This window comes from Gracilinanus agilis, chromosome 2, assembly GCF_016433145.1.
Source record: "Gracilinanus agilis isolate LMUSP501 chromosome 2, AgileGrace, whole genome shotgun sequence".
In the NCBI taxonomy this organism is placed as follows: domain Eukaryota; kingdom Metazoa; phylum Chordata; class Mammalia; order Didelphimorphia; family Didelphidae; genus Gracilinanus; species Gracilinanus agilis.
Window position 1 is genome coordinate 593,698,691 of NC_058131.1, and position 18,811 is coordinate 593,717,501.

The window sequence follows — 18,811 nt, forward strand, 5'->3', positions numbered from 1 at the left end:
CATGCATGCCCACAGAGAGGGTTCTGAGTGCTCCCTCCGACATATGTAGTATAGATTCACCACTATGGTACTAGACTATACTGAACTGAAGGAAGATAAATCATGAAGTCTTCTAAACTAGATCTACTATTTTAAACTCAAACTTCAGTTAGCAATCATATCCATAAAAAAGATGGCACAGAAGATTATTTCAGTAGCATATAGATTGTACTGGAATCCTAAACAATATTATTGCAAAGTGGATAAAGTTTGCTAGGAGCTTTTCCATCTCCTGTCCTTTGCCTTTCCCTCCCCATAACCTCTACCAAACCTCCCTTACCCTCTCAATCACACACACATGCATGCATGCACACACACACACACACACACACACACACACACACACACACACACTCTTTTTTCTTGACTAATCAAAATTCCCATTACTTGTTAATTTAATGATACAATTTAGGATGTTCTAATAGTCTGTCTAAAGTAACACTAATGTATGAATAAGCAACTGCCATAATAGAGTAGGAAATGTTGACTTTTTTTAAAGTAGTAAAATATAATGTTTAAGAAAATATATTTGACTAGGAACCACTCTTCCCCTCCCTTTCTAAACCCAAATAGTCCAGCTGGAGTTTAAATATGAAGAATCAGCATCAGAAGGTTTTAATCTTATTTCTATTCCTACTCCTCATTCCTACAATCTCTGCATATATTTCATATCTTTGTTATACCATGTCATATTTTTTGAATCCTGAATTAAAATCATTAAGGGAGCAAACAGTCTCAACATTCCCCAGAATCTTATCCATTTTATTTTTTAAAAACTCAAGCATACGGGGGCAGCTGGGTAGCTCAGTGGATTGAGAGTCAAGCCTAGAGATGGGAGGTCCTACGTTCAAGTCTGGCCTCACTTCCCAGCTGTCTGACCCTGGGCAAGTCACTTAACCCCCATTGCCTAGTCCTTACCACCCTTCTACCTTGAAGCCAATATACGGTATTGACTCCAAGACAGAAGGTAAGGGTTTAAAAAAAAAAAACAAGAATAAAAGACTTATCTTTTATTCTTTCTCATGAAAAAGTCCCAAAGCTTTACTTGTACATATTAATCCTTTCTTTTTGTGTTAAAGAAACCTTCTCTGGTAATTTGTTTTTCTACCAACCAACAATGTGTACAACATAAGCAAAACATACAAAATTCCAGATTCACAGATAAAGAAAAAAAATCACTCACCTCCTCAAAACAGGGCGTCTGGCTTTCACTTTTTTTTGTTCTGGTTCACTCTCTGCACTAGTACCTTGCTCTTGTTCATCTTCCTCATCCTCTTCCTCAGAAACCTCCTTTTTCCATTTTTCTCTGTGATCAAGTACAAAATAAAGAATTTTTACTAGAATTTCAACTCAGTTGATCCAAAAGGAACACAAAAAAAGCTAATGAAACACATTTTGATGTGCAGAAATTTACTGAATAGTGAATTCAATTTAAGGATTAGTGGAAATAAGTTTGACTCTGGCTATATTTATTGTTTCCTAGAATTTTATATCATTTTCTAATGATTCTCTAAGTTAAGGGGGAAAAAGGACACAAATTATATTATTGAATTTTTTAATAAGTGCATTTGACAAATAAATAATTTTTGGTATTGGATTTTTCACATCTTTTACATGATGTGGTAAAACCCTAACTAGCCATTCAAGAAAAAAAAATCCTTGATTTATCAAATAATTCAGTTTCAAAGAAAAATCAAGGGGGATTCTTTTAGTTGGAATTTTTAAAAGTTATGGTGAGGTCAGAGAAGTATGTGATAATAAAACTAAGAACAAAGATCTTTGAGGTCTTTAAAACTATGAAAAACCATACATATGTATATAATCAAGTATATAATCCTTCATAATTAATTAATAGCCATATTAGCTTTATTAACTATATAGCACTAAACATAGTACTTGATTCTTTACATGACATGCATGTATACATAATGATGCTGATTAAATTTGTTGTTTGGTTATTTTTTGGTCATATTCCACTCTCTTCATGACCTCATTTGGGGTTTTCTTGTCAAAGATATTGGAGTGCTTTGCCATTTCCTTCTCCAGATCATTTTATAGATGAGGAAACTGAAGCAAATAGGTTAAATGAGTTATTTCCTTGCTGCTCAAGAGATTCAGAGAAAAGGAAGACTTGATGATCCTAATACTTTCTCCCAGTCCTGGGCAGGTCTTCCTTGGCTTGTGATTTTTGTCTTTAGAATATATTTAAGGCTATTTCCTCCCTACCCACATACCCCAATCCCTCATTTCAGAATGTCCAACTGGGAGATGAACACATCTTCCCTCTGTTCACAATATGCCTCAGAACACATTTCTTTGGTTTTTTCAAACGGTTTTGTTCTGACATTCTTGTGGCTGCCAGGCATCGAGTTATGCAAGTTTCTTGGTTCTCATGTTCACCTGTCCTCTCTCTCTTCCTCATCCATCCTACTCATCTTTCCCAAATATTTATAAAGAAAACTGAGGAGGAGGTGAGATAATAAGATAATGGATACCCTGCCTGGTTTACTACAAGGTGATATTGTCCACCCCACTTCTATACCCCAAATACCCCAAGTATTCTAATTAATAATAGAATCAAAACTCTAAAGTTTCAAAATGTTGTTTTCCTCTAGATTATAGTGGTTGTATAAAGTTTTCCCTTAGTTTTGCTTACTTTCCTCTGCCTATTTCAATCAAGTCTTCTGGAATTCTTTTGATAGTTTGATGCTATTTCTTATTAAATATAATATTCTATCATATTCACATACTATATAATATGTTCAGCCATTCCCCAATCAATAGGCACCTCCTATTTGATTCTAGTTTTTTGCTACCACAAAAGGGCTGCTAAATTTTTGAACACACTGAAACTTTACTTTCTGATTCTGACTTCATTTGCATTGCCTAGTAATGATATCCCTCGGTCAATGGGTATGTACAACTTGGTGATTTTTCTCATATAATTTCTTATATAGTTTCAAACTGCCCTCCAAAATACTTGAACCAATTAATACACAGGTATATTATTGTTCTTAACTTCCTAAATGTTCTCCAACATTTAGCTGTGTTAATACCAAAGGACATTAGTGTTTCTGTCTTCCTATAGGCTCTCTAACATTTATCATTTTCATTTGTCATCTTTGTCAGTAAGAAAAGGGTGAAAAAAAAGTATTTTATATTCACATTTCTCTTAGTAATTTTGGCCATTCTTTCATATGGTTGTTTATAGTTTGTAGTTTCTTCTTTTGAAAGCTACTCCTTCTTAGCCTTTAATAACACTTACCTATTAAGGAAAACCTAGATTTTTCTGACTTGTAGTTTCTTTCTATTATACAATACTATATATACCAAGGGTGTCCTAAGGCCTCGGCTATAGAAAAAGAATGAGTTTTTTCACCTTTGACTCCCCCAAACACAGCAACATATTTAATTATTTTGATGAATCTATGAACTCATCAATGTGGATAACTTTCTCCATCAGAAAAGCTGGCAACCCATTCTTGTTCATCTGTATGACCCTTGTCCACATTACCCCATAAATCCCAAGAAAGAAGAACCTTGTATGTGATAAGAGCTTTCTCCAAGGTCTCTTGATATATGAATATCAGGAGAATGTGAAGGCTGTCCTTCAAACACCCTTCACTTTTCATAATTGACCAATACCCCTCCACCTCTTTTTCCAGAAATATATTTCTCTTATATGCTTTACACTGCACTTCTACACAGTTCTTCACTGATTCTATGTTACAAACTAATCATACCCTTATATTCAGAAGTCAAATTGATAGCTGAGAATAAGCATTCTTTAAAGTAAACCCCATTTTTAAAGTTACTACACTCCGCACACAGTCTGTATTGTCTGCTGGCCTTCAGAAGTGACCTTTATGTTACTGTACAGTTCTTGTTAGGGATAGGGATAGTTTCACTGATACAATGAATTTCCAATTAATATTTCCTCTGTTACAAGTTCTCATGTTGTCTGAAGTTTATAGTCTTTGAGAGTTGCCTGGAATGCCAAGAGGCTAACTGATTTGCCAGTGTTATAAAGTTAGGATGTTTCAGAAGTGGGACTTGAACCCAGGTCTCCTTTGTTCTAAAGTCAGTTCTCTATCCATTTTATATACTCTTTAACCTTATTCCCAGAATATCCTTTATAAAATAGAGTGTCCTCCAGCACTGAACACAGTATTGAGATGGTGTCTGAACGGGGTCAATTAGAAATAGCCTCTCTCTCTTCTTGATCCTGGGCCTTTCTAACTGCAACCTAAAAGCGCATGCCATGCTAGGTAGCCATGGGCACTGACTTTACAAGCCATCTTCTGGGTTGCACCCAATTGCTGACTTTAACGGTAAACTATCACTCAAATACAGAGTAGAGGAAAGATGGGCATTATCTCATTCAGATCCTGAGGCCACAGGTTGCAGCACATGGGTGGCTGAAGAATGAGAAAGTGAAAAGCATTTCTTACACTCCTATCCTAAGTGAATCACAGAAAAATCAAGCCTTCCAACTTGGAAGTAGGTGTGGGGCAGAACTTTACAAAGAAAGCACAAGTTCCATGAGGTACTGTGACCACTTGCCTACTAACTGTGAAGATCAGGACAAAGGTTTTCCAATACATCTAATATACAAGAATGGCTACTTAATGTTAAAGCAGATGATGTACTTCTCTCATGTTTAGAGAAATATTTAAAACATGAGAATATTGAGCTGATTCTGGGTAGGGTAATATTAAATGTTTCCATTTCTTTTATTCTGGAAAGACTGACAGTATAAGAGGGATTAAGTTACTTCTTTTAAGGAGATTAAAATGTACAACATATTTTAACTAAAATATGAATTTATCATAAAGTTAAGAAAAATGTTATAAAATATTCATAAATAGTATAAATTCAAAGATCCAGGGGAAAGGTTATGCCAAGAAAGCAGAAGAATAAATCACAAGTATAATTTCATTGTAGCAAAGGAGAATTAGGAAATTTTAACTTTTAAAAATCTTATTTAGGAGGCAGCTGGGTAGCTCAGTGGATTGAGAGCCAGCCTAGAGACAGGAGGTCCTAGGTTCAAATCTGGCCTCAGACACTTCCCAGCTGTGTGATCCTGGGCAAGTCACTTGACCCCTATTGCCTAGCCCTTACCACTCTTCTGCTTTGGAGCCAATACACAGTATTGACTCCAAGACAGAAGGTAAGGGTTTTAAAAAAATCTTATTTATTGCTTTTCCATAAAATGATACTAACAAGACTGGTTCATTTTTACTCTTCTTAGACAAAAACTTATTTAGATCTGTGAAAAATGACTATACTATTTATCTGGTGGGCTTGGTGCTGTTGTTTAAGAAAAAGAACTAATAATCAGATAAAAAACAAACTGAGATTTCTCAAATTACAGTCCAAAAACTTGCCTACCTATCCTCCCCAGAGCTGCAGTATTTAGTAGGACCGAGAATTTGGGGCATCAATAATTTTTCCAAAATTGTACTATGCCAAAAAAAAAAAAAAAAAAAAAGGACAGGAACTATTGGACAGACAATTATTCCCACTTAGACTTACTGTTTTTTCAGTATCCTCTGGCCTCTTCTTTTTGGGCTCCCACACTCAGAACCACTACTTGCCTTCAAAGAGGGCAGTGCAAAAAAAGGAAGAGAGAGAAAAGATAAAGTAGATAATAGGTTTTATTTGTGGTTCTTAGGAATGACACTAACTTTGGAATCAGCACTAGTCCATACCTTCAGAATGATAGACTGGCTCTAAGAAAAACCTAAGCATTTCCTTAGTAGGGTCACTAAAATCAAAATGTAACTTTTTAACATTTCATTTCTTCTCTTCTGTAATAGCGAGCAATGCTAGTACTGAAATATTTAGAGAGCCAGACACTTTTGTTCAGATGTTTTCCAGGAAAAAGGGGCTAAATGAATAAGTAACCTGGAATAAAAAAAAGTATGGAAGGGGATCGATTTAATGTTATTTTATTACCAAGTATATGAGATACTATGATTCATTAATTTCTAAATAACCAAACAGCATTTTCTAGTATCTTACATGCAAACAGTACTATGCCACAATAACTATATAAAAAAAAGCCCATTTTCAAAGAAGATGCTTAAGTAGTCACCTCGATTCTATGAAACTAAAGAAGAGTTGCATGCCAAGCAAAAAGAAAAGTTTCAGGTCTAATATTCCATTGCAGCAATATTTCCCCATTTGGTTGCAGAATGCTTTAAGCCTTAAAATAAATTTACTAAACCTTCATATTATATTTTTCCCTCAATCCCTATTCACACACGGACTACACAGGGTGCCAAAGAATACAGTGTGGGACATGGAGTCTTACAGTTCTCACTTATTTTCTTACCTCTTCTTTAATATTAAATCTAGATGGTTCTTGTCGACTTCGATTTGACCTCCTAACTCCATACACATCAGGATACTCTTCCCACATCTGAAAAATAAAGAAGATTCTTGGAGGACCTACTTCATTCCATTTAGTGTCTTGTTTTCAGAACTTTCAAAAACTGTATTAGAATCATTTGGGTTTTGTAAGGTTCGTTTGTTTTTGCCATATTGACTATTACTAAAGCAACACATTTTTAAAATATGAGAATAGCATTGTCTAGTAACAAATTCAGAAACATGAGTTTTTAACACTTCTTTTCTTACATTATATTTTGTTACTACATAACTCCATATGAATAGCATTCAAATGTCACTTCTACTTGCTTTTTTAAAAAGACTTCTTCAACACATACTGGAGTACTATGCATCTCCATTTTGCTGCTAGTACATTTATACAGCTTAGATGAATATGATCAGCGAGGAAAAGGAAAGGGTCCTGAGGTTAGCCCAGACTGGCTATTTCATTGGTATAAGGAATGTCTAATACGAAAACTCTAGACTGAAGTAGATTTCATGGATAAACAGCCAGTATAGGTCAGAAGCAGGACTTCAACCTGGTTCTGCTTTAGTCTGAGGCTAATTATGAACTATACCACATATCAGAGCATTATTAATAAAGATAACTGACACTAAAATAGGCCTTTAAAGTTTATAAAATACTTTAATCTGAGTCTCACAATATTCCTATGAAGGTATTACAGTTCTTGTCTCCATAAGGAGTTTGAGACTCAAAAGAATTTAAATGATTTACCTATCCCCTTTCCAATTTTCAATCTCTCCCTATATATTTCCCTGATCCCTACAAAGATGCCATTCACTTGGCCATGCTATCCCCTTAAGATAACCTTTATAAAAAGCTAAATATACTTCCTCCATCTGCTTCCTCTCCTCTTTGAGCCATCCTGCCTAGTTCAGGTTCATAGTTGTCTTTCAAGTCAAAACTATTTTCTCTACATTTTAATTTTTGTATTCACAAAGTTTTAGCTTTGGACTGTCCTTTTTTTCCACACATTCTCCCTGGACAATCTCTCTAATTCCCCAGGATTAACTTCTTACAGATGTCTAACTTAAAACTCTTTAGCTACACAGATTCCTCAGATCTACCCCATCCAAGCCCAAGAACCACATCTCTAGTTGCCTCCACAGACTATCTCTACCACAGGAAACCTCCACAAGGATCTCAAATTTAACAGGTATATATTTTTAAGAGTAGAGTAATGGGGGGCAGGGGGTGGCATATGAGTAGCTCAGTGGATTGAGAGCCAGGCCTAGAGACGGAAGGTCCTAGGTACAACCTCAGACACTTCCCAGTTGTGTGACCCTGAGCAAGTCACTTGACCCCCATTGCCTAGCCCTTACCACTCTTATGCACAGAAGGTAAGGATTTAAAAAAAACAACAAATAAAAAAGAGTAGAGTCATGGATCTAGGGAAGGAAGGAACTTCAGAGGCTATCCAAAGCAACCCTTTCTACACATGGTGACATAAAGGCCCAAGGAAGTTAAGTGACTTTCCCAAGATGATATCAGAAGCATCATATCCAAAATGAACTTGTTTTTCCAGTCAAGACTACTTCTCTTGGTCAACTCCCTCTTTTCCTAGGTGACATGGCCCTCTGTCATGACTCTTACTTCATCCTTGCTTTCTGCATCCAGGTACATAATTCAAATCTTCCGCACTCTGTTCTACCCTCACCTGTGTACTCTTGCTGCCATCACTTGAATACCTAGACCTGCAACAATAGCATCCAAACTTATACTCCTATCTCTAGCATTTATATACTCCAATCCATCCTTTATATGGCTGCCAGAGTAATTTTTGCTACACAAAAATCAGGGCCTTAGGCTGCCATTCATGAATCTCAACATTTTGTTCCACTACTCTCCATTTCCATAAGTTTGCAATTTGATCACATCATTGCCTGTTCCACCTCTCTTTCCCTTCCTCTCTACCTCTTGTCCCATTCCTTCTTTCCCCTTAGAGGTTTAAACACTCTCTTCTACCAATGCCCTTGACCTCTCCTACCTCAAAAGCCTTGCTCCAATGGTCATCCCCTTGTCTAATTTTGGCATACCCTTTCTCTACTTGCTTCTTCCTCTCTGGCTACAGATATGTTCATCTGTATATAAAAAAAAAATTCAATCAACTCATGATTAAGACCTAACTTTTATTACCTTACTCTAACCTTTTTTTCCTATGCAAAAACTTTCATGTACAGAAAATTAGAGTTCTTCTAATCTGACCCAGAAAAAATGTTAAAGAGGGTTTAGCCTAACCCTCATTCCAATCAACAGTCCTGAGAAGTAAGTAGCAGGTCAACCAAAAAACTACTTATTCCTCAAAAAAATAGGCATTAGGGAACCCACACATTGGGAAAACTCATTTTGGGAGAACTTCTATTTCCTCCTACTCTATCTTTTTAGTTAAATGTTTTCTGACTGTACACAGAAGAACAGTTTTAGCTACCTGAAATTAAATCACATTCCTAACATAGATAGACTATGCAGAATTCTATTATACAGATATTAAAATGACTACTTTCTACTTTGATACCTTCTTAGTAAGCTAGAAGTAAAAGATCTACTTCACTATACATTCCTTTACCCATCATTTATTTAATGATTTAATAATCATTACCTCCCCCAGAATTTTGGTTTCCCTCCATTCTGAGTATTCTTTTAAAATCTAATACAGGCATTACCCTCAAAGATACTGCAGGGTCAGCAGTTCCAGACCATCACAATACAATGAATTATATCAGTGATTCCCAAAGTGGGCGCCACCACCCTCTGGTGGGTGCTGCAGCAATCCAGGGGGGCGGTGATGGCCACAGGTGCATTTGGGGGCGGTGAATAACTGTAAGGGGGTGGTGATTGTATATGACAGGGGGCTCTAAGTAATATTTTTTCTGGAAAGGGGGCGGTAGGTCAAAAAAGTTTGCGAACCACTGAATTATATGATAAAGTCAGTCATATGGATTTGTTTCCCAGTACACATAAAAGATGTTTACACCATATTGTTGTCTATTGAGTGAATAGTATTATTTCTAAAAAAAAGGACATACCTTAATTTAAAAAATACTTTATTGCTAAAAAATGCCATCAGTGAGTCATAATCTTTTTGCTGGTGAAAGGGTCTTGCCTCAATGTGGATGGCTGCTGAATGATCAGTAGCTACTGAAGGTTGGGGTGACTGTGGCAATTTGTTAAAATAAGACATCAATGAAGTCTGCCACATCAATTGTCTCTTCCTCTCACTTGAACATTTAGAGGCCATTATAAGGTTATTAATTGGCCTAATTTTGATATTACTGTATCTCACGGAATAGGAACTGAATGGTTGATGGAACAATCAGGACACACACACAATATTTATTAAGATTGCCATCTTATATGGACATGGTCCATGGTACCCCCAAAACAATTACAAAGGTAACATTAAAGATTACTGATCAGAGTTCACAATAACAAATAATAATGGAAAAAGTCTAAAATATTTCAAGAATTACCAAAATGTAATAGGTATGATATGAATACATGCTATTGGGAAAATGGCACCAACAGACTTGCTCAACACAAGGTTGACACAAACCTTAAATTTATTAAAAATGTAATATCTGCAAAGTGCAATAAATTGAAGCAGAATCAAATGAAGTATGCCTTTTATAAGCTGTACAGTTTTGGGCAAGCAAATAAAAACTATAGTTAAACTTCATTTTGACTTGGGTTATATGTTAAAATCAAAAACTGGTCAAATGTTTATTATATGATGATTATCAAGACCTCATACTTGCTCATATCACTTGTTTTACTTTTCTTCCTTTGATATAACCATCCTCTTTCTCCTCGCCTATCATTAATAAAACCTACAATAAACATTCTCAGTTAACAGAAATCATTTAGTGGAAATTTAAGAAATTCTGCCAGGAGTATCCTTTTTGTTATACTAAGAACATCTATCTTACCTAAGTAAGGAGAAATCATTTCTGATTTCTTCAGTTATGAAGACAATTAATGAAATTTGTCTTTGGAGCACTCTGCATGCCATCTTTGCCATCTGTGCCATAGGTTCACCATTACCGCCCCATATTATCTATCAAATGCACTTGGTATACATACTTCCTACAGAAAAACCCTGCATCTCTGAAAGGGTCTCAATACCAGATAACAAATACTAATCTCCTCAAGTAAATCAAAAGGACATGACAAAAATAAGTAGTTTATTTGTTTGCTCTATTTTTCTTTTCAACTGAGCTAAGTAAAAGTGTTAACTTTGCTTATTGGTGCATCTTTTTGGGGATTGGAAATTTAAACCAAACATAATTCAAATGCATTCTCCCTATCCACCAAATCCCAAGTTCAGTGATATATGAATGGTTAAGTATCTTCCACTTCCTCCCTTACTTTTGTTATTAATGAAAAATACTAGATAATAAATGTGGATAGAAGCAAACAATACAATATGTTACACATAGTAGGTAAATAACAAACATTATTTTGAATTAATATAAATTCTACATCCAGAAGGATGTTAACACTTCAATGAATTTTCATCTTTCAGGTACAATACAGGTGCTATTAATTGAAACAAAGGTTTGACAGTGGATCTTCAAACACCAGATTCGGACTGCATGAAAATGGGAAATACCTTTTTAACATCAGCTATACGTTCCTTCTTAGAGGCTGGCTTTTCTTTGGCTTCCGGTGGGGTTTGCTGGGATTTGGAACCTGCTGATTCACTTTCAGATTCAGTTTGACTCTCTGAAGATTCGGAACTGCTGTTTGATTCGCTGCCATGCCCACTGCCTGGCTCACTGCCCTGCTCACTTTCAGACTGGCTAGCTGAGTCTGAGCCTGATGCTTCTTCAGATGCTGAATGACTTATTGGAGAAAAAAAAATTAAGGCTATGTTAAATTAATCCAATAAAGAAACCAGAAAAATATCACTGAGATCATTAACTATAAGAATGTTATCTTATTCATTTATTATTTATATTGAATACCCTTGTCAAAAATCTGCCACACTTTCATCATACTCCTAACACTCCTTTGAAATGGCCAACACTATGCCCACCTTATATTTCACATCTCCATTCCCAGTGCTTAGTACAACTTTTGTATGGCAACTATGATAACATTAAAACCCATGCTTCAATCTTTGCTGAAAGGGGAGGCAATAGTATAGAACTTACTGTGTATATAATTAAATTCTTTGAGACTTACTTGTAAAATCTGTAAAGTGGTAATAGCAATCTTTGTACTATCTACCTCCATGAACAGTTGTTAAGGAAAGGGTTTTGTAAATCAGAAAGCACTATTATATTATTAATTTTTATACTATATTAATTTTTACTAAAAAGCTAGACTAGTATAACATTACTTTGCATCTTGATTTTCTATCCTGCAAATTTAGAACAAATTCTTTGCAACAGCAATCTCTAAGTCAGGAGACTATTTGAACTGCATCTGGTTATGTATGAAGCATTATTCCCACAGCCACAAAGAAAACTTAGCAAGAGATGAATGAGCTTATGCCATTTTAAATTAAAACCTCCTCAAAAGACAGCATATGGCCAGCAGGTGGAGTCCTGGACCACATTCTAGCCTGTAGATAAATGTGTATACCACATAAAAGGTAACTTTGGGTTCCCCTGATTGCCAGAGTTCACCAGTTCTATACTATGCTGTCACTGATACTCATAGCAGCATCCCTAAATTTTCTAGTCCATTCTCACAACTTTCTCTCAATATTGAAGGGCAGCAGAGCAGAATGCATAGAAAGTTAGACTTGGAGACAGGCAGACCTTCGTTCAAACTCCCCCTCACACATTTACTGTGTGATGTAGGCAAATCTCTAAATAACCTCTCTTGACTTCAGTTTGCTCATTTGAAAAACACAGCTAATATCTATAGCACTCAACTCACATGGTGAATATAAAATTCAAATGGATAATGTATGTAAAGCACTCTGAAAACATTTAAGTGCTACATAAATGTCTATTACTACTTATTCTTATTCTCCTGGTTATTTTAACTATATACCCTATTAATTGTACCATGTCCTAATCAGTTGCAAATTGAAACATAAAGTTAAGAAACTTAACTTGGGGCAAAGATTTTTGAGCAACATAATCTAATTTTCATTGCTCATTTAATTCTTATCCAATTATTTATTTGGCAAATAAAGAATACTGTTCTGTGTTTAAGAAAATATGATTTTTTTAAATCAAGAAACTCCCATTTCCTTTGTTATTTTATAGCAGACTCTAATTTTATCCTAGAACTTTACCAGAAAAAGATATTTCAGCACAGTATGCTCATGTCTTTTTTTTTTCAAAACTGATCACTGACTCAGAAGAAAAAATAAATGGAAAGCCACATATAAAAAGCAACTTACTCTTAGGAAGTAGCATAATGTCATAGAAAATAGAATGAGTAAAGAGTTCCAAGTCCTCTCTTACCTACTGTATATTAGCTATAACCCTGGACAACCAATAATTTATTGTGGCCCTTTCCTAAGTCCTAGGGATACAAAGAAAAGGAAAAAATGGTTCTTGATCTCAAGGAACTCACATTCTAATCTGGAAGAAAATGCATACAAAATATGTACAAAGTAGATGAGAGGAAGGCATTAGCAACTGGGGAGAATAGGGAAAGGACTCCTGGCAAAAGATAGGATTTAGCTGAGAGTGAAGGAAGCTAAATAAAAGGCAGAGGTGAAGAGAAAGAGTATCCCAGGCATGAGGAACAGACAGTAAAAAATAAAAAATAAAAAAAACAAAGTCAGGGAATGAAATGATGTTTGCAAGGAACAGCAAATATGTCAGTATATCTTGAATGTCAAGGTAATGAAGGAGAGTGAAGTGTACAAAGATTGGAAAGGTAGGAAGAGGGCCTGTTATTCCTGATGACATTATATTTGATACTGGAGGTCTTAAGGTGCTACTAGAAGTTATTTAGTAGAGGGCTAATGTGCCAGACAAACGTGAAAATCACTTTGGCAGCTATGTGGAAAATCACTTTAAAAACTTCCAGTGAATGGCTTCAATTTTGTCAATGCAGTATGAAGAGAGGGCCTCAGCAGAAAATGTGGAGGGAGTAGATACAGTAGGAGGCTAAAAAGAAGAGAAAAAAAAATTTGGAATAGCTACAGTGGAGAGTAAGATAGTGAACTGATGAGAGAGCAATAAGAAAACAGCCTAATGGTAGAGGAGCCAAGTTAAGACTGGAGAGAATAAATGTACAGTGGAACCAATCAGCATTGTCTGACGATTTCCTCCAGTGGCATGAGAAGAAAAGGGTTAGTAGGAGTAATCCAAGATCGGGGTTTGGCAAGGCACGATCAGTGCCTGGACAAGGAAGAGAGGAATTGGAGAAACTGGAGTTGAATTGGTTCACCAAGGGATCAAGATGGGAAAGAGAGAATATGGTCAGTGCAGAGGTGATGGCATGGAAAAGAAGTGAAGGGTTGGAGAAAATGGAGATTAGGGATTGGGGTCATAAGGAATAGAAAAAAATAAGAGTTATAAGAAATAATTGCCTAATAAAGAAATTTGGGACCTTATGAACATGGAAGAGAAACATCTGAGGGTGCTAGTAAGATGAAGGGTTGGATTATGTTTCCGCAAATGAATTAGAATAAAGGAATAAGTCAAATGAACTGAAGAGACTGAAGAACTGAAATGTTATAGTGTTTGAAAAAGTATAGATATGCATAATGAAGCCTCTAATATGAGGATAAGAGTTGGAATAGAAAGATAGTAAACAAGTCCTGAATTCACTTTAGAAAGGAGAATGCTGAACTAGTGACATAGCTGGATAGCCAATGAAGGAAAATTTGTTTACTCAATTTACTTAATTTCTCTGGCCTTCAGCTATAAAATGAGAATAACACATCATATACCTAAAAACCAGAGGGTGGACAAGGTAAATTGAAATCTATTCTAGAATAGTCTGGGATCATTACACCAAATCCTCTCTGCCCGTTGACCCTCCTCCAAGCAAATTTTTTCCTGCTCAACAACCTGTTAGTAGAATACTGGGACCTGAATGAGAGCCCTCTGTTCAAGTACCACCTCTAACATTTACTCTGTAACCTCAATATGGAACAAGTCCTCAAATTTATACAGGGCTTTAAAGTTTGAAAAGACTTTGCTCATAGCATGAAAGGATGCAATATATAAATGGTATTTTTCTCCATTTTACTGATAAGGAAAATGGTACTCTAAGGTTAAGTGGGAGGCAGCTGGGTAACTCAGTGGATTGAGAGTCAGGCCTAGAGACAGGAGGTCCTAGGTTCAAATCTGGCCTCAAACACTTCCCAGCTGTGTGACCCTGGGCAAGTCACTTGACCCCCATTGCCCACCCTTACCACTCTTCCACCAAGGAGCCAATACACAGAAGTTAAGGGTTTAAAAAAAGGTTAAGTGGCAAACCTCCAGTTACATTGATTAGAACCCTAGGTTCCTAATTCCACTCTCAGTTCTGGGCACTTAAACTCAAGAGTTTCAGCTATAAAATGGGGATAACACTTCTATGGCTCACAGAGATTATATTATGATGAGGTTCAAATATCATCATGTATATTCTAGGACTTAAGAAAATCTTTAACTTCTCTATAGTTAGCTTCTTAAAAAAAATAAAGCATTCAATTAAGTTTTTAAAACTAAGCACAAAGAACACTAATTCATCCAATAACACCTTAAAATCATTTTGTCTATGTGCCAGGCACTGAGAACACAAAGACAAAAAGTATTCTATCTTCAAGGAATTTAGATTCTATGAGGAAGGGAAAAACTTATACAAGTAAATATAAAATATAGGGTCAGATGAACAAAAGGTAACTTTCAGTAGGAAAACTAACAACTGAGCTGATCAGGAAGTCTTTTGATGGAAGTGGCATTTAGGCTGAGATTAACTGAACTGGGGAGTTTAAGAGGGTCAAGTAAAGAGGATAGGGATAGCCTATGCAAAGAAACACAGAGGTCGAAGAGAAAATGTCTTACATAACAAATACTCTACTTTGGCTGGAGCATGAGCTTATGCAAAAAAATAATAAAATGTAATAAGCCGGGAAAGGCAAGTTATTCAGATTGTGAGTTTTAAATACCAAACTGAAGAACTTTTATTTCATCAGTTATGAGCTAAAACAGTTCTGTTTTGTATTTCAATTAGTTAAGAAGGGAGGAAAAAGTAAGAGGTGAATAAGGAAACCTTAAATTTATCTTTAATTTCTACTACTCTTTTATCCTTCATCACAAAGTCCTTTTTATCTTCTTTTCACAAAGTTTCAAAATTCATGCCAGAATTAACATAATAGCCTATTAAGTTGGTCTTTATGCCTTCAATTGATCTTCCATTTCATGGGTATCATTACTGATCTTCCTAAAACATTTACCCCTTCAAGAAACCACAGTCAGTCTCTCTTTACTGACTACTACAAATCCAAATTTTCTGTCTCTTTGCAGTAACATACTCTCCTATACTGCAAGGACAATGAGAATTATACATCAGATATAAAGTCAGAACTAATTTATAGAAATTCTACCAAATACTTTTCAACCATCCTAAAAAATGTCTTTTAAATAGAAATTGAAATTCATAAAATCTAAACTCTCAAGATTTCTAATTAAACATTAACATAGAAAAGAGACAAGGGGGGAAAAAGGGTAAGGAACCTTATTTGCAGGTTATAATGGAGTCTGGTCCATGAGCTACCAATAACTTTGTCTTAAAGAAGGTCACTTTTTTGGTCTCAGGTCTTCTCCATATAGGAAGATGTTTCAGGTTAAATGAGCCCTCTTAGTTTCTATAGCATTCTAGAACAGTACACTAGACAAATTAATCCTTTGAACTTGCATATGAGTGAAAAAAAAAAGTCATATACCAAGATAAACTACAAGTTGTATTAGGATTGATATGGGTATTAAGCATTCTGGCCAAGACATCAAACATAATTTTCAGAGGGGAAAAAATGGCTTTATTTTTCACATTCCTGATAATAAAAGGAGTCAGTATCATTCTAAAATTCTTTCAGAAGTGATGAAACGTGAGGTTATTGAACCCCTTCTCTATGAAAAAAATGGAAGACAGGATGTACACTAAGATTTATCCTTTGCGTTATAACTATAACTATAGTTTAAAAACTGCATTTTCAACACTTCCTAAACCCTGGGCAAGTCACTTAACTTACCACATTAAGCCCTTACTACTCTTTCACCTTGGAACCAATAAACAGTATTGATTCTAAGAGGGAAGGGAAGGGTTGGATTTTTTTAAACTGCATTTTCCAAAATAGCTACCAGAGGGCAGCATTGAAACATTTCATTTAAAAAAAAAAAAAAAAAAAAAAAAAAAAAAAAAACAGCTTCAGAAATAACTTCAAAACTGCCAAACAGAATCCATTTTAGGACAGGGACTGCTCCTCCATTTTACAATCCTATTTTGCTTATACTTTGCCCTGTCCCTCAATAAACTAACAAAATGGAGGATAATTACTTCAGAGTCATCTAGGTTTTGTTCTGCTTCAGTTTTTTTAGAGCATTGTTTTCCTGAATAGTAAAGCTAGATTCTGTGATTTGATTTTTAAGGAAAGATAGATAAGTGGTTTTACAGCCTATCCAGAACTTTTAATCATTTATCATTTCATTTGTTTACCAAGCTGAACAGTATCAAATAAGAACTACAACCAACATCCAAAATAAATACTGTTTCTTTTTGGTCATTTGTTTAAGTATTAGCAGTTTTCTCTCTTTTGTTAGTCTAGAAAGGACCAGTTCTACCCAGGAAGTCAATCTAACATAAGGCATTCCCCTTTCACTTTCACTCCTTTATACATAAACATCCATTCCAATCCAAATTCTTTTTAAGCATTTACTATATGAAATGCACTGAAAATTTTTTAAAAGCTTAAAGAAAACAGTCCTCAAGGGGTTTATACTTTGTAGGGTGGAGGAGGGGATACAATCCATAAAGAGATAAGTATAAATATGTATATAAAATATTAGGAAGGAAAGATGATTAATACCTAGGAAATAGTAAAAGCTCTGATAAAGTAGGAAGTGGCATTTGGACTGAGCCTTGAGGTGAACTGGGGGAGGAGGGAAGAGCAGGTGCATTTTAGCCAAGACCAGTAAGACAGTTTGACAGGAAAAGTTTGAAGGGTATGAAGAGAAGTGATTTGATATTGATTTGGAAAGGTCAGAGGTCAGACAGAAGACCTTTAAATGCTAAACTGAATTTTCTATCTTATTCTTAAAGCAATGAAGAAAGAATCCTTGAATGTTCCTGAGAATGACTTGTAATTTAAGGAGGTTATTTTGAAAACTCTGTGGAAGATGAATTGAAGAGGGGAGAAAATGGATGCTAGTAGTTCAGGGGACTGTTGCATACAACCAGGTAAGAGGAGATAAGGGAACCAAGGAAGGCTATATGAGTAGAAAGATAGGGATTTAAACTACATTGGAGAAAGAGAATTTACAAGATATGGAAACTGATTAGATAGGGAGGGTATAGGAGAAGCAAGAGTAAATCCTGTCCCAAGTTGCAAACATAGGTGCCAGGAACAATGTTATTAAAGGAAGATTATTAAAATGTAAAGATTTGAAATTTTGAACACAGTGATAGTGAAGGAACTCAATGTTCTAAACCACATCCAATTCAATGAAGATATGAATTTTGAATTTTATTTTTATTGGACTTTTGTCCCTTAAACACGAAATTTTCAATAGGCAAAGTGACTTCATATCATAGAACTTTGGCTTCACCAAGGCTCCATCCAAATCAAATCAATATGTGGAGGATTTGATCGGTAGCACTAATATGCAATAACATTTTAAATACAATGCTGTGTTATATGTGAGTTCTCAAGTGGAAGCAGTGACTTCTTAGGTTTTAAAGGGCGAGTAGGAATAAAAATATCTGAGTACCTCCTTAGGAATCTCTTCCACTTTGGGGCAACTACAATTCTTAGAAATGTCTCCTTTGTAAAGACTATCTCTGAAATAGTCGTTCATTTCTCTCATAGCAGGATGTGAATTACTTGGGATAAGCAATAAGGTTTCACTTTATGACAGCCATGGTCACATGTGTGCACTTCTACTGATGTTAGACTGATCAACAAAGTCTAACTTTGTCTAGTGTAATGAGTGAAAGATGAAATGAGTGAGGAAACAAAGGTTCAATTTTCTGAGCAAAATCCATTTATTAAGCAATGCATGGCAACTGCCAAACAAATCAGGACCAGAACCCTTTCTCAGGTTAGAACTGGACTCCAAACTTTCATACGTTAAAAACAATCAAATAAGACCAATTAATTAAAATTAAAACCAATTAAATTAAAAGGTAACAATACATTAGGTAATCTAATTCCTAATTGGAGGAAATTTGGGACTTTAC

At 35.4% G+C, this 18,811-nt stretch overlaps 1 protein-coding gene across 1 annotated transcript in view; it reads right to left on the bottom strand.

The window, feature by feature from the left end:
• Positions 1–18,811, bottom strand: part of CHD2 (chromodomain helicase DNA binding protein 2) — a 133,997-nt gene that overhangs the window by 95,558 nt on the left and 19,628 nt on the right. The window contains exons 3-6 of the mRNA XM_044665431.1: positions 11,064–11,295; positions 6,377–6,463; positions 5,575–5,636; positions 1,223–1,345 (exon numbers count right to left, since the gene is read on the bottom strand). Coding sequence (XP_044521366.1) covers positions 1,223–1,345; positions 5,575–5,636; positions 6,377–6,463; positions 11,064–11,295 — 504 coding nt within the window. The remainder of the gene's footprint in view (positions 1–1,222; positions 1,346–5,574; positions 5,637–6,376; positions 6,464–11,063; positions 11,296–18,811) is intronic.